We start from the raw sequence: 15,670 nt of genomic DNA on the forward strand, positions 1-15,670 counted from the left end.
CACCCTCTCCCTTCCCTCCTCAGCCGCCCATCAGCATCCTATACATTTGTTGGTTCAAGAATAAAATTTTAAATGGTAGAATGAATTATTTGCAATGTAAACAGTGTAATTTAGAAATAAAAAGTAAACCATTAAAATCATGATAGAATCCCTTTAAAGTTAAGTTACATCAGCAGTACCAAAGTTACAGAATACCATGCACCTATTTAATGGTGAGCTAGGGTTAAACATGGTTATGTAAATTCCAACATTGTACCTTTTTTATATGCTTATAAATCCCCCAGTTGTTAACAGCACAAGGAAATCTAAGAGTACGTTCTGACAAAAAGGAAACATTCACAATCAGAGGAAGAACAGGGTTCGGCTTACAATAATAAGAGCTGAAGAAAAGAAGCTTTTTACCTTTTTACTTAATTAAAACTTCCATTTTCTGATAAGACACTCTATTAAACTTCATTCACTGTGATCAAAACACATCTTTATTAAGAACAAACCCATATAAATATTTTTTTTTTCATTTGTACAATGACTGATTTGGCAGAATGTTCAGAAGTGCAAAATTATTGCTAATAACAAGGGGCAGTAAAAAACAGAGGCTATTGTGAACCTTTTAGTTTCCAGATGATAGAACGATTATTCTTACATCAAAAGCTTCTTACCGAAGGCAGAAAATTTGCCATTTTCAATTGAACATATGCGCAGTCCAAAAGGTTAGAAATATTCTTTGTTACTCAGGTATTTTACCTGTTATCCAGAATGTTCAGGACCTGAGGGTTTCCGGATGATGGGTCTTTCCATAATTTGGATCTCAATACTTTTAGTCTACTAAAAAAATCATTGAAACACTATATAAACCAAATATGACTGTTTTGCCGTATAATATAAAGGTATGATCCCACACATTCCCTATACTAGGAACCTGCTAAAGAACTAGGGTTGCCACCTTTTCCTCCAGTGGAGAGCAGGCAGGGGGCAGGGCTGTGATGTACAACGGTGTGTCTGTGATGCTGATGGGCTGGACCTTGAGATTAAAGGGACGGGGCAATTGGCCGATTGTCGTGTCAATCATGGGGAATCCTGCCCGGTTTTCTGTATTTGGAAAACTGGGCAGCAAATTTTGACCTGGGCAGCCCTTCAAAATACCCGTCTGTCCGTGTCAAAACCAGACAGGTGGCAACCCTATAAAGAACCGTTCTAAATTAGCAACATTCTAATCAAACTTTCACTTTCCTAATATGTCTGCATTTCGATTCTAAAAATTCAACAACGTTTTCACTCCACAAACGGAAGGTAGAATATTGGTCATCCATTATACTTGCTTTGCACCTAGAGAGCAAAGGGGTAAAGGAGACTAAGTCTGGATTTTGGGCTTGGGCCGCTGGGCCCTAGCACCGCACCACTGGAGTGCAAGGGATTACATGTATAGGAGTACGTGTCCCCAGTGGTCCTCAGATCGCAGCTGGGTATCATGCCGCCCCTAAGATCTTGCTGCCCTAGGCCCGGGACTTTTTGGCCTCACCACAAATCCGGGTCTGAAGGAGACAGAGCAGGGCTACTGCATTTTCTTCAATATATGGCAAACAAAAACACACAAAACAAATATTCTTTATTTTCCAATGCGCAAAATATTAAGAAAGAAAATGACATTTACATTTATCAAAGTTGCAAGAGAAATATTTTTTTAATCCCGACTCTTCTACTCAAAAATACCTGATTGCAATATTGTAATGCAGAGCACGGTTTTATTTCCAGCAAAGATTTCAGTTGCACTATTAACACCAGGAAGTCATAGTGGCATAAACACCCCATGAAGTTCCTCTCCCCGCACCCAAACTGATTAGATCTGTAGAAGAAATCAGCTAGCACAGGTACAACCAGATTTATCAGATATCAGTGGTGCATTTTTGGAGGACTCACCTCTATTCAATAGGTATAGGCTTATTTAAAATGTGATTTTAACTGAACGTGGGTCTTGGAAAAAAAATGTAAAATGTAAATATAAAGGGACACCATCACATGTCTTTGCACATGTATCTTTGATAAATAGGTCAATCCATTACAGCACTTTCCAGACAAACAGTTAAATCCTAATAAGTAGGGAAAGTACTGAACTGCTGGGAGATTTTCAGGATTACCCAGTGAGCTTACATATTTTGGTCAAAGTGTGGTACTAAGGAAAAGTGTTTCTGTACAAATAATGGCTTTTTATCATTTATAGCAGCTGGACAACTCCAGAATGCTGGTTAGACCTAAACGCAGGTGATTTCTTTTTGTGTTTCGTGTACAGATTGTAGTTAAATATTGCCTTTAGCTGCCATTCAGCCTTTAAAACATATATTAAAACATATAAGATTTGGCTGGGGCTTAAAAGTTCCCTGCTTTCTCATTAGAGCTAAGGGTAAGTACAACATGGTCTTACACTTTTTGCTGGGGGACTTGATTTTAAATGCACTATAAACTTATAATGATAATAGATAGTGTAGGACTCACATGCAATGAGGGCCAAAGTATTGTACAGTTAAGAGATCTGTTATCAGGAAACCCGTTATCCAGAAAGCTCCAAGTTATGGAAAGGCAATCTCCCATAGACTCAATTTTATCCAAATAATCCACATTTTTAAAAAGTTCCTTTTTCTCTGTACTAATAGAACAGTACCTTGTACTTTTTGTAATAAATATTTTTTTTAGGCAAATCGTGCTCTGGTAAACTTTCTCTTTAGTATTGTCCCACTACTTGAAAATGTTTCCTTCTAGGCCAATGTCTATGCAAGCCAATCCCTACTCAAGCAAGAAAATATAATGTTTTTTTACCATCAGTATATGGTGGATTTTTAAGATTTACGTTAACTTTTCACATGTTATAGATTCTAATTCTAAGCAACTTTTCAATTTGCCTTAATTTTTTCTTTTCTATAGTTTTTAAATGATTTGGACCCTTGCAACCAGACTGCTGAAATAGCAAACAACCCTATATTGCGCCTGCTAGAATGGTTTGGCGCAATTTTGGATATCATGCGGAGATGAAAAAGGAGCATCAGCTGAGCAGTGATTTTATCAGGCACATAGCGACGTAGGAGAAGCTTTGATCCAGTGCTAACACAACAGCCCAAGTGAAGGAGTCTGTGAGGGGATGGTGGAGGGGGACACCCCATATTATATCACCTGCACTCAATAAGTTCTGGATATTCCCAGTTGGACATGTGGTTCTAAGTCCTCTTACAATTCAACATTATTTATTCTATTGAGTTTTGTTTATATAAACAGTTTTACACTGCTGATATCATGATTCTTAATGGCAACTCTGTATTGCCCCAAAAGATGAAATGACTGATACAGGTAGTGTTTCAGGTCACTTCTCTGCACAGTTCTCACTGCTACTCAGGTTATTTAGACATTCCCCTTTAAGGTAACTTTTAGTATGTTATAGAATGGCTAATTCTTAGCAACTTTTCAATTGGTCTTCATTTTTTTTTTTATAGTTTTGCAATTATTTGCCTTACTATTCAGATCCTCTCCTATTCATATTCCAGTCTCTTCACTGACTCGAATGGTTGCTAGGGTAATTTGGACCCTAGCAACCAGACTGCAGAAACGCCAAACTGGAGAGCTGGCGAATAAAAAGATAAATAAACCACAAATAATAAAAAATGAAAAACAGTTGCAAATTGTCTCAGAAAATCACTGTCATACTAACAAAATATGTAAAGGTGAACCCCTTTAATTAGCTATGCACAGTTTACCCAATTGCTACAGACAGCAGCTTCCAGATCTCTCCCTCCTTATGAGCTCCTTGCATAATGTTTTAGTATGATGTAGATAGGGATATTCTGGGACAATTTGCAATTGGTTTTCATATTTTATGATTTGTGGTTTTTGAGTTATTTAGCTTTTAATTTCTGCAATCTGGTTGCTAGAGTTCAAATTACCCTAGCAACCATGCACTGATTTGTATAAGAGACTGTAATATGAATAGGAGAGGATCTGAATAGAAAGAGGAGTAATAAAAAGTATCAATATCAATTCATTTGTAGCCTTACAGAGCATATGTTTTTAGATGGGGTCAGTGACCCCCATTTGAAAGCTGAAAAGAGTCAGAAGAAGAAGGCAAATAATTAAAAAACTATAATAAAAAAAAGTTAATAATGAAGACCAATTGAAAAGTAGCTTAGAAGTTGCTTATAACATACTAAAAATTACCTTAAAGGTGAACAACATCTTTAAGAATACTATTAGCTTACAAACATGCTTTGTGGCTCCTGATTTTGAGTAAGAGCTGCTGGACAGTGTGGTTGTGTTTTTAACATGAGATTTTTTTATAAACTCAAACTGCTGTCTCTTAATAAGAAATGATTGACATCCCTACATATACATATTGATTTGTGTGCTCTTAATACGTTGGCCGCCAGTTTTTCTACTTTTTTATGTGATGCATTAATCTTGTTGTTAATCTTACTGGTATGGGATTATTATTATTAGTATGTATATGAACTAGTGGTCATATTTTTTGTTGTTGTTGCCAAAAAGGACCTGGGGGATTGGTGGTGTCTAAAACTCTGACATTTATTTTCTTTCTCCTATAAGGCTACAATAATTTTCTATATTCTGGACAGGTTTAAAAAATCCCATTGGTTGAGGCTACATTGTTGTGTCAAGGTGGTCTAAATTGAAAAAGATTTGGCATTGTTACTAAACTAGTGGATCTATGTGTGTATAGACAGCTTACAACTCTGTGTCAGGGCACAAAAATAGGCCCCACTGTCTCTTACAAAAGAAAATTTAATTCAACCCCAGTGGTGTAAGTGACTCTTTATATTGGCATGGCATTCATAGATCACACAGCTGGCTGGAAGCATAGAATTTACAGCTGGGCATTATGGTTTTGATGCAGGCATGTATATTTCAGCGATAACGTTTTTAGTTAAATTGAGAAAAAGATGAAGATCAGAGTTCGGTTGCCATTTTCAGATTATACTGCATTTATCCTGTGCTCGAATGGAGAGTACATTTTAATGTACAGTATATAGTGCTGCATAAAAAAATTTATGAAATATTGCTGTATTTCCTAATTCATTGTAAGTGGCTTTTATTGTAAGAATGCGGCTAGTATAGGCACACTGGCTTTGACACTCATTCCAATGAAAAATGTAGCTGATGAATAAAGTAAATCAGAATGTCATTTAGGGTGTTCCAGCTCTTTGTTAGAGGAACCAAGTTCATTGTAATGCTAAAAGCTGGCTAAATGAAATATTGCTTCCATTTAGTAAAAAAAAAATCAATAACTAGGGAATTTACGTTTTATTGTTCTGCGATAACACATCAAGGTCTCACATGAGCTGTATAAATAAATGTAAAAGCCCGAATGCTTTGAGATTGTCTCTCTTGATGGCTTAAGTCGCGAACGCTGTACGGTCCTTGTCAGTTTTGTCTATAGAAATCACTGAAGTAGTGTAATTTGGGTGTCTTGCTAGAGAGGCTTGTAATTAAATGTCAGATGTCAGGCAGCACAGCTTCCACGCAAAGGGATTTCTCATTTTCTTTCATTCACATCAGAACACTTGTACGGTTTTCAACCTGACCTCCTAGGCTAAGTTCTTTGCAACAGTGATCGCAATTTGCATTAGAATACTGGGGTAATGAAGCAAAAATTCATGGAAGCAAAAGTGGGTCGCTCCTGCATTAATAAATGAATAAACGATGGCTTTAAATATCAATTAGGATCCATCTCCTTATAGAGTCGCAGAGGCGTGTTAAGCTGTCAAGGGAATAGACGGCGCATTTTTTTGGACCAAATGTTGGCATTTTGGATAGGACACAATAAGCTTCACACAGACATGCTGAAGATCAAATTTATTAAAGATGAAAAGGTTGGAACCTTAATACTGAACTTTTTGTTTGCTAACCAGAGGAAAATAGAAAGGAAAACAAGGGAACAGGCGTCACAAGCGAACAAGTCAATACCCTGATTCTTTAACGTAGAACAATTGTTTCCCACTACAGAACAGTTACACTGTACAAACAGCACAAACAAAACAGGATCAACAATGCCTTTTAAGGCCTCAGACTGTAAGAAGGTGCACATCCCTTCTTTCTTTGTACCAAAAAGGGGCGGGTGAAAAATATACGTATATATTAAAATGCTATTCCTTTTTATTTACATTCAGTATTCATAAATAATTAAACAACAACAAAAATTGCTATTGCGCAACGACATGTTAATATTAAGGGCGTGGCAAGTGAGAAACTGATCAGATATTGCTCAAATAACGGTTACTGATAGTATGGTGCCAATGCAGATCTTACTTGTTGCTTCTCACGGGTACCACAGTGTAGAGGTTGAGTTATACTTATAAAGCTGTGTAAAGTTTGTTTGGTGTTAAATAGTTGGCATATGTATAAAGCCCATTGCGGTCATTATGTGTGAATCAATGCCATATAAATGATCCATTACAAGGAGCTAATTGCAGTATTTATATCAGCATGCAATTTATTTTATGCCTAGAACAACGCCATCATTTTTTACCGTGGCGTAATTAATTGAAATCACTGGAACACTTTAGGCCGAGAAAAACTTTTGGCATGAAAAGTGGCATCATTTTTTTACGCACCGTTTTTAAGTTAGCACCTCATTTTACTCCAGACTTTTATGCTCAGTCACAAATTTGCATAACATCGTTACACAGCTTTATAACTTTGCGTTATTTCACATGGAGTAGCAAGTCAGTGTGCCCTTCTAAGTCCTTTTCCAATTTACATTATTTCTTCTATTTAGTTTTGTGGATATGAACAGTTTTACACTGCTGATATCGTGATTCTCAATGGCAACGCTGTGCTGCCCCAAAAGATAAAATGACTGATACAGGCAGAAACTCAGGTAAATTCTCTGCACAGTTCTCTCTGCTACTCGGGTTATTTAGACATTATAGCTGACAAGGATGAGGAGATCTGGGCAAAGTAGTATCAGGGAGATGCTGCCTGTAACAATCATGTAAATCATTGGTGGCCGGCCAATGTAGGGGCACAGAGCTTCTCTAATAAAATAGCACTGTAAAACTGGTAACATTATGAACTAAAAGACAAAATACCTATGATCCATTATCCAGTTATTTAGAAAGCTCCAAATTAGGGAAACACCATCTCCCATATACTCTCGATCAGCATATAATGAAAATTTTTAAAAATGGTTTCCTTTTTAACATATAGACCCCTTATCCAAAAAACTCCAGGTCCTAAGCATTCTGGATAACAGATCCTAAGCATTCTGGATAACAGGTCCCATACCTGTACGTATATGTAAATTTGAAAAATACCCAGAAGAGCACTCTGAGCAATTTTACATAATTTTTTAGTTTTAGATCCCCTTTTACACTGGCAATGTTTGGTATATTTCTATGCCATTTTATTTACACATCTTTAAAAATATGCCCCTCTTTACAGCAGACTGGCTGAAAGCAAACAAAGCCATTAATGTGTCACCTATAGGGGTCATGCTAGAAAACCTGACTAGATACTACCTGGACGTGCTAGTTTTTCATTTATGATACATTGCTTGAATGAGGGAGAAATGTGCATTCTGGTGAAAATAAAACACCTTCTATGTATCATTCAGCCCCTGCTGATTATACACACAGCATGCACTCTCACTGCCTACATGCCCACAGCATAGCACTTGCAGATATTATAGCAAAGCAACTGAACAAAGGCAGCAAACAATGAGAGGCCCTATAGTTTCTAGGAAAAATAAGGGAATTCACCTCTGATTTAGATGGATACAAATCCTCTGAGGATTTAAGAAGACACTGTTTGGACTGATTTATAAGCTACATCTTTGTTCAGGAGAAAGACTCTGTGAAGAAAGTAAGGGTTACATCTGCCGGGTGTCCTTCTGATTTACTGCCTGTATAATCATGCAGTATTCCAGGCATCATGCCTTCTTCAGCCTTCACCATATTCTTATCCCCACACCCAGCCGATGGGTGCAAAAAGGCACAGTTTTATTTTCCATGGTTACAGATGAGAGCTGACAGTATGTATCTACAGAACATGCCAAGCAACATCCTTATTGTTTCTGCAAAAACACCCTGAAAAAACAAAAACAGACACAGGCGTGTGCAATAACATTCGATAGTGGTTTCCATGGAAACATACACAAAGAGATATATACTGAAGGGGTTTACATTTCTCCACCCAAACAAGCATTGCATTTCGAACAACACTTTTCATTGCCACAGCTACATTAGTTATTATCCACAGTTTTTTTTTTACACTTTCTCTTCCACTGGTCTTTTCAAACCCAAAGCAGTATCCTTTAAGAATGCAGTAGTGCAATATTGTACACATTTTGTGACACAGCCAGCGGGTCCTTACAGTTCAATCGGTCAATCCTTAATACCCGAATAGCACATTCCAGTACCCTGCTGTTTTGTAGTGCAGCTGTGCTATACTGGCCACAAACAGCTTCCATAGCCCCCTGTCCATAGGAAGGAGGTGAACCGGTCCATACAGCATGCACTCTAAAGGGTCCGCACAGCCACTGGGTACAAGAGGGACAAATGTTCCGCTCCTTTTATGGGAAGTTTCCTGGTGGTGTAGAAGTGGACGACTTCTGAGACGCTCTCAAAAGGAGGACTGTTCTGGCCAAGTATGTATTTTTCTTTGGTTTTCGACAGTTTCATGTGCATGAAGCCTTGGCTGCTCCTGTGAAGTGAAAAAAGGATATATTAGTAATGTTTTGATACAGTAATGATACGCGTTTTCTACATAAATGCCGTAGAAATGATCCTACAACATACACTATGCAAGAGCAGCCATTTGTTTCCAGATTGCACTATGAATAGCATTGTTTGGCCACTCAGCAATATATAGTGCTGAGAAACCAAAGGGACCTGATTACTGCAGACTTTCTTCATTCCAATAGCATACATACCCAGATTTGGACAGGCAATGTAATCCTTACTGTCTGGCAATCTGTCCATGGATGTCAATTTAAGGTTACTTTTATTCTGCTATGTCCAAAGCATTAGCCCCTCCTCACTGATAGAATTTGGTAATCCCCATGTATTGTCACATAATCCTTGGACAGTGTATGACCAAGAGAAACTAAAAAACCCAAAAATGGAAACCCAAAAATGGAACCCAAGAATTTCATAGCCATAGGTTTCTTGAAATATAGCTGCTGTACCTCTGAGCTCACACCACAACATGTAGTATGAAAAAATCGATTAAAGTTATTGTAGAAAGAAAGCAAATTACCTGCAACATCTGTCTTCTAATATGTGACTCTTTACCGAATAAATGTAGTTGTACAGCATAGATACGTTACTATAAGACAAACCTAAATTCCTCTCAGTCTCTAATAATGCAGGAAATGAAATGTAGCATATCCATGCATAGGTTCTCTTGTTAATGAGTGCTTGTTTTCTTTTTTTTACAGGTCTCTCCCTATAAAATCTTTAATACTGCCAAATGTGCTGACTTTCAGTCGACTTTTGTAATAGAGATAGCACTACGGCACGGCTGTCAAAGGAAATAATCGCTTCATTACCAGAGCACTATATTGGCTGTACAGTTTTATTCAGAAAGCCATAAAGGCAACGACACAGAGAAACGACTCTGCTGTTCTCATCTCCGGTACTTATTAACGGTGATCAAAACTCTGCTGTGCGCTAAAGCCTTTATCACCAAACGTTATTTAAGAATATTATTTTTTACTGATACAATTAACGTTCGGGAGATAAATGCGCTTAATGCGTATCTGGGAAAAGATATATTTATTTTAATTAAAGTATGGCACTGCTTGGGAGCCGGGAGACCACTTTCCTTGAGAGAAGCACACTCCACAAAGTGGAGTCTAAAGTTCTGTAAGGATTAGCGATTTTGTGCATGATGGCCATGCATAGTCACACTGACAGAATATATGATTGACTGACCAACAGCCAGACATTATTAGCACATATAACATACATACGTATATGAATTGCATTGGAATCAACACAGAAAGTAAAAAGGGCTTTCTGCAATATTAGATGGTCTACATTGTGTTATCAGTTATTATTTTTGGTATGAATGCAGCAGAGGTTGATCAGTGAAATGACTCATATAATAAGCTTTACGTGCATAGATAATACTATTTAGAAATAGAAGTTTAGAAGTTAGAAATAGAGATTTATGTGTGTGCATGTGACCAGCATTTGGTGACTGCCACTCAGCTGACTAATACTCATTATGTTTCGAAGGGTGCACCCCTTCAGGATGATGAACGGAGGGTTTACCTCCCCGAAACATTGACCTTGTTGGTGAATTTATAAATGGGGTAAGCTCCCAAACTTCATGAATTGAGTGTGTGCGGCTCCATATACACTTTTGCAAGTGCTCATTATGACCCTTTAAGCTGCAAGTCATGGCCACACAGATTGTGGAGATACTGTTTTGGAACTGAAAGCTACTATGTGCATACCTCCCAACTGTCCCTTTTTCTGCAACAGTGATGGGTCTATGTGACTAAGTCCATGACTTCCCTAAACTTGATTTGATTATTTATTTGATATATATAACTGAGAATTATGGAACACTTCATTATAGCAAAGTAAACCAGTGACGAGACAATACAGTATTCAGCAGTAGAGAAGAAATGGTTTGAAAGGAGACATATTATGTAAAGAAACAAGAGATTGTACCAGTGCATTCAATTATTTTAGATATAGAACGAATGTGCTTTAAAAAGTAGTGTTTCTGGTTACTTTACTGAAAATTTGTAAAAACCATACTAGTCCTGTCCATCTGTTCCACTTACTGCTGCACTCAGAACACTGCACTGTAGGATAGGAACCAATCAGCAGCTCACTGACCTGATAGGGAACTGAGGTCTGTCTTTGATTGTGTGACTGCGGGACTGTGATTGGCTGTCCCCTTCCTACTGTGCTTCAGCAAGGGACTGTAAGGACACACCCACCCCTCATTTGAAACACAGACAGGGACAAGAGAACTAGTGATGTGCAGGCCGGCCCGATGCCCATAGGTGGGACGGGTTCAGGCCAACCTCGCACCCAGCTTTCTGACCATGCAAATGCCGGATCCCGACTTCAACTTTTATAGACGCACGCCTGCTCGCCCCTCCCTTTTTTTTTTAATCCTATATGTCTCTTTTAATAGGAGCCTAAAAACAGTGGTATGGCACTCTGCATCTATACCCTACAGAGATTTCTAGTGACTCTATAATGATAAATATGCCTAATATGCTGGAGCTCACTGGAGAATTATATCTTAAATGTTATTAATTTAAATTATACTATAAATATTTCTCTATGAATGTACTTCAGTCTCATCATCAGACGTTCCTTTTTAAATGAAGAATATTCATACGGTCTGCTGAATTCTACACCACCGCCCACAAAAAGGCAGTTTTCTTGATACAAAGATCTCCTCTGTGAGTACTATAATTATAGATGTTCAGGCCTCAAATCTGAATTATTCCATCTTCTCAGACATGATTGCTCATTTGGTGAAGGTGACATCTTCACATACATAATTACGATGAAATAAATACAGAAATGACTAGTCAGTGAACAGATCCTGTGTGAGCGGATGTAAGATTTTGACAAAGATATACTTTTCCAAGCAGGAAAGTGACAGTCCTCTAAAGAAAAGAGACACCTTGTTAGGAAAGAGCATATCCTTAGAGAGATGCAAACCTCATTTCCGTCATCTACAGCAAGAACTGTCAATCCAACAATTAATACTCTTGGAAACTTCTGCTTCAGGAAACAAATCGGTCATTATTGCCTGGTATTCCTGCAATCTGTCTGCTTTAATGTATTAATTAGCTTTGCTCCAAAACACAATATTTTAAAGTTATTGCTTTAGGACTAATTTATAGATTCCTGTCTGCTGCAACTAACGTTTTGTATAGATTTAAGCTTTTTTCAGTGCTGAATAGAATCTTTTTTTGAACTTCCGTTTTTAGGAGCCCTTTTTTTTTTCCAAAAGCCTGAGGGGTGATATGAAGTAAGGCAGTTATCTAGTCCTCCAGAGTTAGACTTGCTGATTAACTGCTGTATGTGCACAAAATTAATATTCTGGACATTATACTTGCAAACTAGCTTGCCATGCAGACTGAAAAATAATAATAAACTCATCCAAATCAATCAGAGATATGATTACACAGTTTGATCAGTGTTCAATCAATTAGCCCTCAGGAATACTAGCACAGGAATTATAGCAGTTCACAGAAGATGCTTTGAGCAGTTACCTCTCATGTAAGTAAACACAAACCCCTAAATTTAGTAAAAGGCTCTAAATTTGCCCAGGGGCAGTAGCCCATAGCAACCAATACCATGTTTGCTTTTAAACAGGTGACCGGTAAATGCTACCTGCTGATTGGTTTCTATGGTTACTGCTCCTGGGCAAACAGTGTATTTTATTACATAACCCCCATATAGTCTAAAAAACGTGTAACTCTGCATACTGAAGTTATTTATATATCAGGGGTAGTAATGGCATCAGACCCAGTGACTTAGCATGTGGGGGGGGGCTACTTTCAGCTTCACAGTTGCAACATTCTACAAGAGCTGTTGCCCATTTGGTTCACTACAATTTTTAAATAAATGCCATTTATTTACTATCCCCTGGAAGATTTGTCCTCTCCTAAAATCTGGGCCACTTTTACAGTGGGGCACAATGGGAATATAGCTGGAACCCACATATTACAAGGCCTCCCACACATCTAGATCCTAACCTCCGTTTAGATGACAAACATACAATAATGCAAACATAATAAGACTGTTCCAAGCCCTTTAGACTATGTTCTACTGGGTATTCTAAACTAATATTTATAATAAAAGAAATAAAATTCAACTATTTCCTGCCCCCAAAGGTGTGAAGGAAATGAAGAGAAATTATAGCTCTTCCCTCTCCATGGGAGCATCCCAATTAGTAATGTAACAAACGCATTAAAAGGGATGGCTGTTGAGTAGCTTGCTTTTCAGAAATTGCTCATTATGTTAACAAAGAAGGTCACTCCAGATTGAGGAGTTCCAGCCGTGCTACATTTGCTGCTTAGATGGAGCCCGATGGATCCCAAGAAGTTGTACTTAGCTAATCATCACACTAATAAGAGCTTGCAGATTGCTCCAGATGTTTGGGCTCTCAGCCCAACTCCACATGTGCTCTGACTGCACAGAATTGCACAATTAATTATTCATGAGGAATACAAACACAAAAATAACAGTAATGCCAGCCTTCCACTGTATAAATACTAATCTACCATGCCATGGGAGCAACAAAAGATCTCAAGCAGAGACTACAAGGCTACGTGGTTTGTATACATTATTTACTTTATATGCAACTCAATAATTAAGATATTTGCAAACACTGTAATAGGCAACCCCAGATTATATAATTTGTAGATAATCTCAGAAAATGTATTATTTACAGATTACAAAAATAGTAAATCGTGTACCCATTGTGTTAGTGATAAAAAGCGTATATGGTAGACTAGAGGTCTAGAGGAATACGTTCAGTTTTGATTTCAATCAAGGAAATAATTGTTTAATTTATATTCATTTTTCCATTTGCTTAATTCAAGATTCTGGGAAAGCCTGCTGTTTTAGCCTTGCCTAAGCATCCATTAATCCAGTAGCAGGCTGGCCAAAAAAGATGTTTAGTGTTTCCCACAGGGCTCCTGTTGTGTTTATGTCATAAAAGCTAAAAGGAAGTGTTGCCTATCATTCCAGTGGTGTAGCAAGATGCCAAAATAGGGGCATGATCAGTCAAATAGAGTGGAAAAAAACTGTAGGCTTTCTGTAAACTGTAATAAGCGATGTCAGCATGGGTATCACTCTGTACTAAGCACAGTTGCACTAGAAAATTTGAGGGTAAGGAAGAACTACTAGAATTACTAGTAAATGGGAAATTAGTAAACATACATAACATCTCAAATGCACGTCTATTCGATAGTGAGAGCTATGTTATCGCTTTCCATCCAGAAGCAAATGCGGTTAAGGTTTAGAACCCGGTCACTTTGAACCACATGGCCTACTTTACCACTTCATCAGAACTCATCCAAAGCATTTCCATTTGCTCATTCACCTTAGAGAACTTAATCTTCCATGACTGCGGCCAAATCACACAGCACATATAACCAACACGCTCAATAGAAACAACAGACTCAACATTACCCAATTAAATAGAAAATGAACTAATAAAATATAAATGAATCGTTTTATAAATATTTTCTTCTGTACCATATTATATATACACCATACTATTTTATACTGGTTTACGGTAGGGATGCACCGAATCCACTATTTTGGATTCGGCCGAACCCCCGAATCCTTCATGAAAGATTCGGCCGAATACCGAACCCTAATTATGCATCTAACATTTTTCTTTGGTGAATGACATCTGCTGAGGTTTTGTTTGCCCTGTTGGATATCACCTAAATACTATGCCCGGCCTTACAGATCACTCAGAATCAGAAATGACATTGGCCAACTGTCAACATATCTGTGTAAACAAAAAGGCACAGAGTTTCTATTTGCTGATTTCAACTGCAGATATCAAAGGATGACCTTAGGGCTCTCTTGTTTACATTTGTTACTGCAACTTTAACAGTGCCTTTTCCCTTTCTGTAACCATGTTCGGCTTTCTGAAGGTCACAATTTGTTGGAAGTTCTCTGTGGGGCACAGATTTTAATTTCACAGGCCAGTGACTTAATTGCAAATATACTTCTTCCGAATAAACGTAATCACATGATATTAGTTATGTAGTGAAAGTAAATCAGCATGCATTTCCAGCATTAGTATATGAACAAACAAGTAATTGCTTATTCTGTACAATTCTGATAACATCAGATACATTGGTACAACTAATAAGCAAATGCAAACTTCCCATTAACAGAGTGTCCCAACTTGTTGATGTAAATCACCAGTTAGGTAAGTATGTCGCCAATCTGACAGTGCTGGACAGTCCCATTAAACTGTATTTATTTAGATATTCCTTTAATAGGAATATACGATTTACATTAAGCTGCATGCTATAAGTAAAGGTACTTGAGTATAATGCCGCTCTGTGCACTTCTGTGCAGCTGAAATGACACTTTGCTTACTGCCATCATAAATGACCGCTCATGCGTGCATTATAAATATTAACAGTAATGAAGCACACAATGCCAATCCAGTTGCACATTTCAATGCACTAGCCTCAAAATTAGTGTGCGCATGCATAAGCAGCAGCTTAACAATGCAATGCAGATATATGGTATTAGTTTGCTTATACAAATTGAAAAAAATGCCAATATACCACATGACTCGGTCCCGAAACTTTTGATCATTTTAAAAGTGTTATATAGCACCATGGAATAAATAAATAAAACCCCGTTTGCTGCAACCACAGGTATTGGCATTTTTTTCAATTTGGATTCACTACTGGCGTGTGGCTAGGCAGTGCCATATACCTTCATCCCCTGAATTGACTTTGTATTATTTTGCTTATAACATTTTGATGCTATTTCCTGCGTGCAATATCCGATTCAGAGAGACTGGACATTTTTCTTTATTTCTTTCAATATGTTTACATCCACTGGCTTAGTTAATTTTAGTTAGTTGTTGTCAGTCTCATTAAATGGTATTAAGTTTTTAATAATTTTATGCCATTGTATCGATTAAAACTTGTCTT

The 15,670-nt window shown here is 37.6% G+C and overlaps 1 protein-coding gene across 1 annotated transcript in view; it reads right to left on the reverse strand.

The window, feature by feature from the left end:
* Positions 1–7,477: 7,477 nt before the first annotated feature.
* Positions 7,478–15,670, reverse strand: part of shb.L (Src homology 2 domain containing adaptor protein B L homeolog) — a 119,537-nt gene continuing 111,344 nt past the window's right edge. The window contains exon 6 of the mRNA XM_018257012.2: positions 7,478–8,694. Within this exon, the coding sequence (XP_018112501.1) occupies positions 8,511–8,694 (184 nt within the window). The 3' untranslated portion in view covers positions 7,478–8,510. The remainder of the gene's footprint in view (positions 8,695–15,670) is intronic.

This window comes from Xenopus laevis, chromosome 1L (genome assembly GCF_017654675.1).
Source record: "Xenopus laevis strain J_2021 chromosome 1L, Xenopus_laevis_v10.1, whole genome shotgun sequence".
In the NCBI taxonomy this organism is placed as follows: Eukaryota; Metazoa; Chordata; class Amphibia; order Anura; family Pipidae; genus Xenopus; species Xenopus laevis.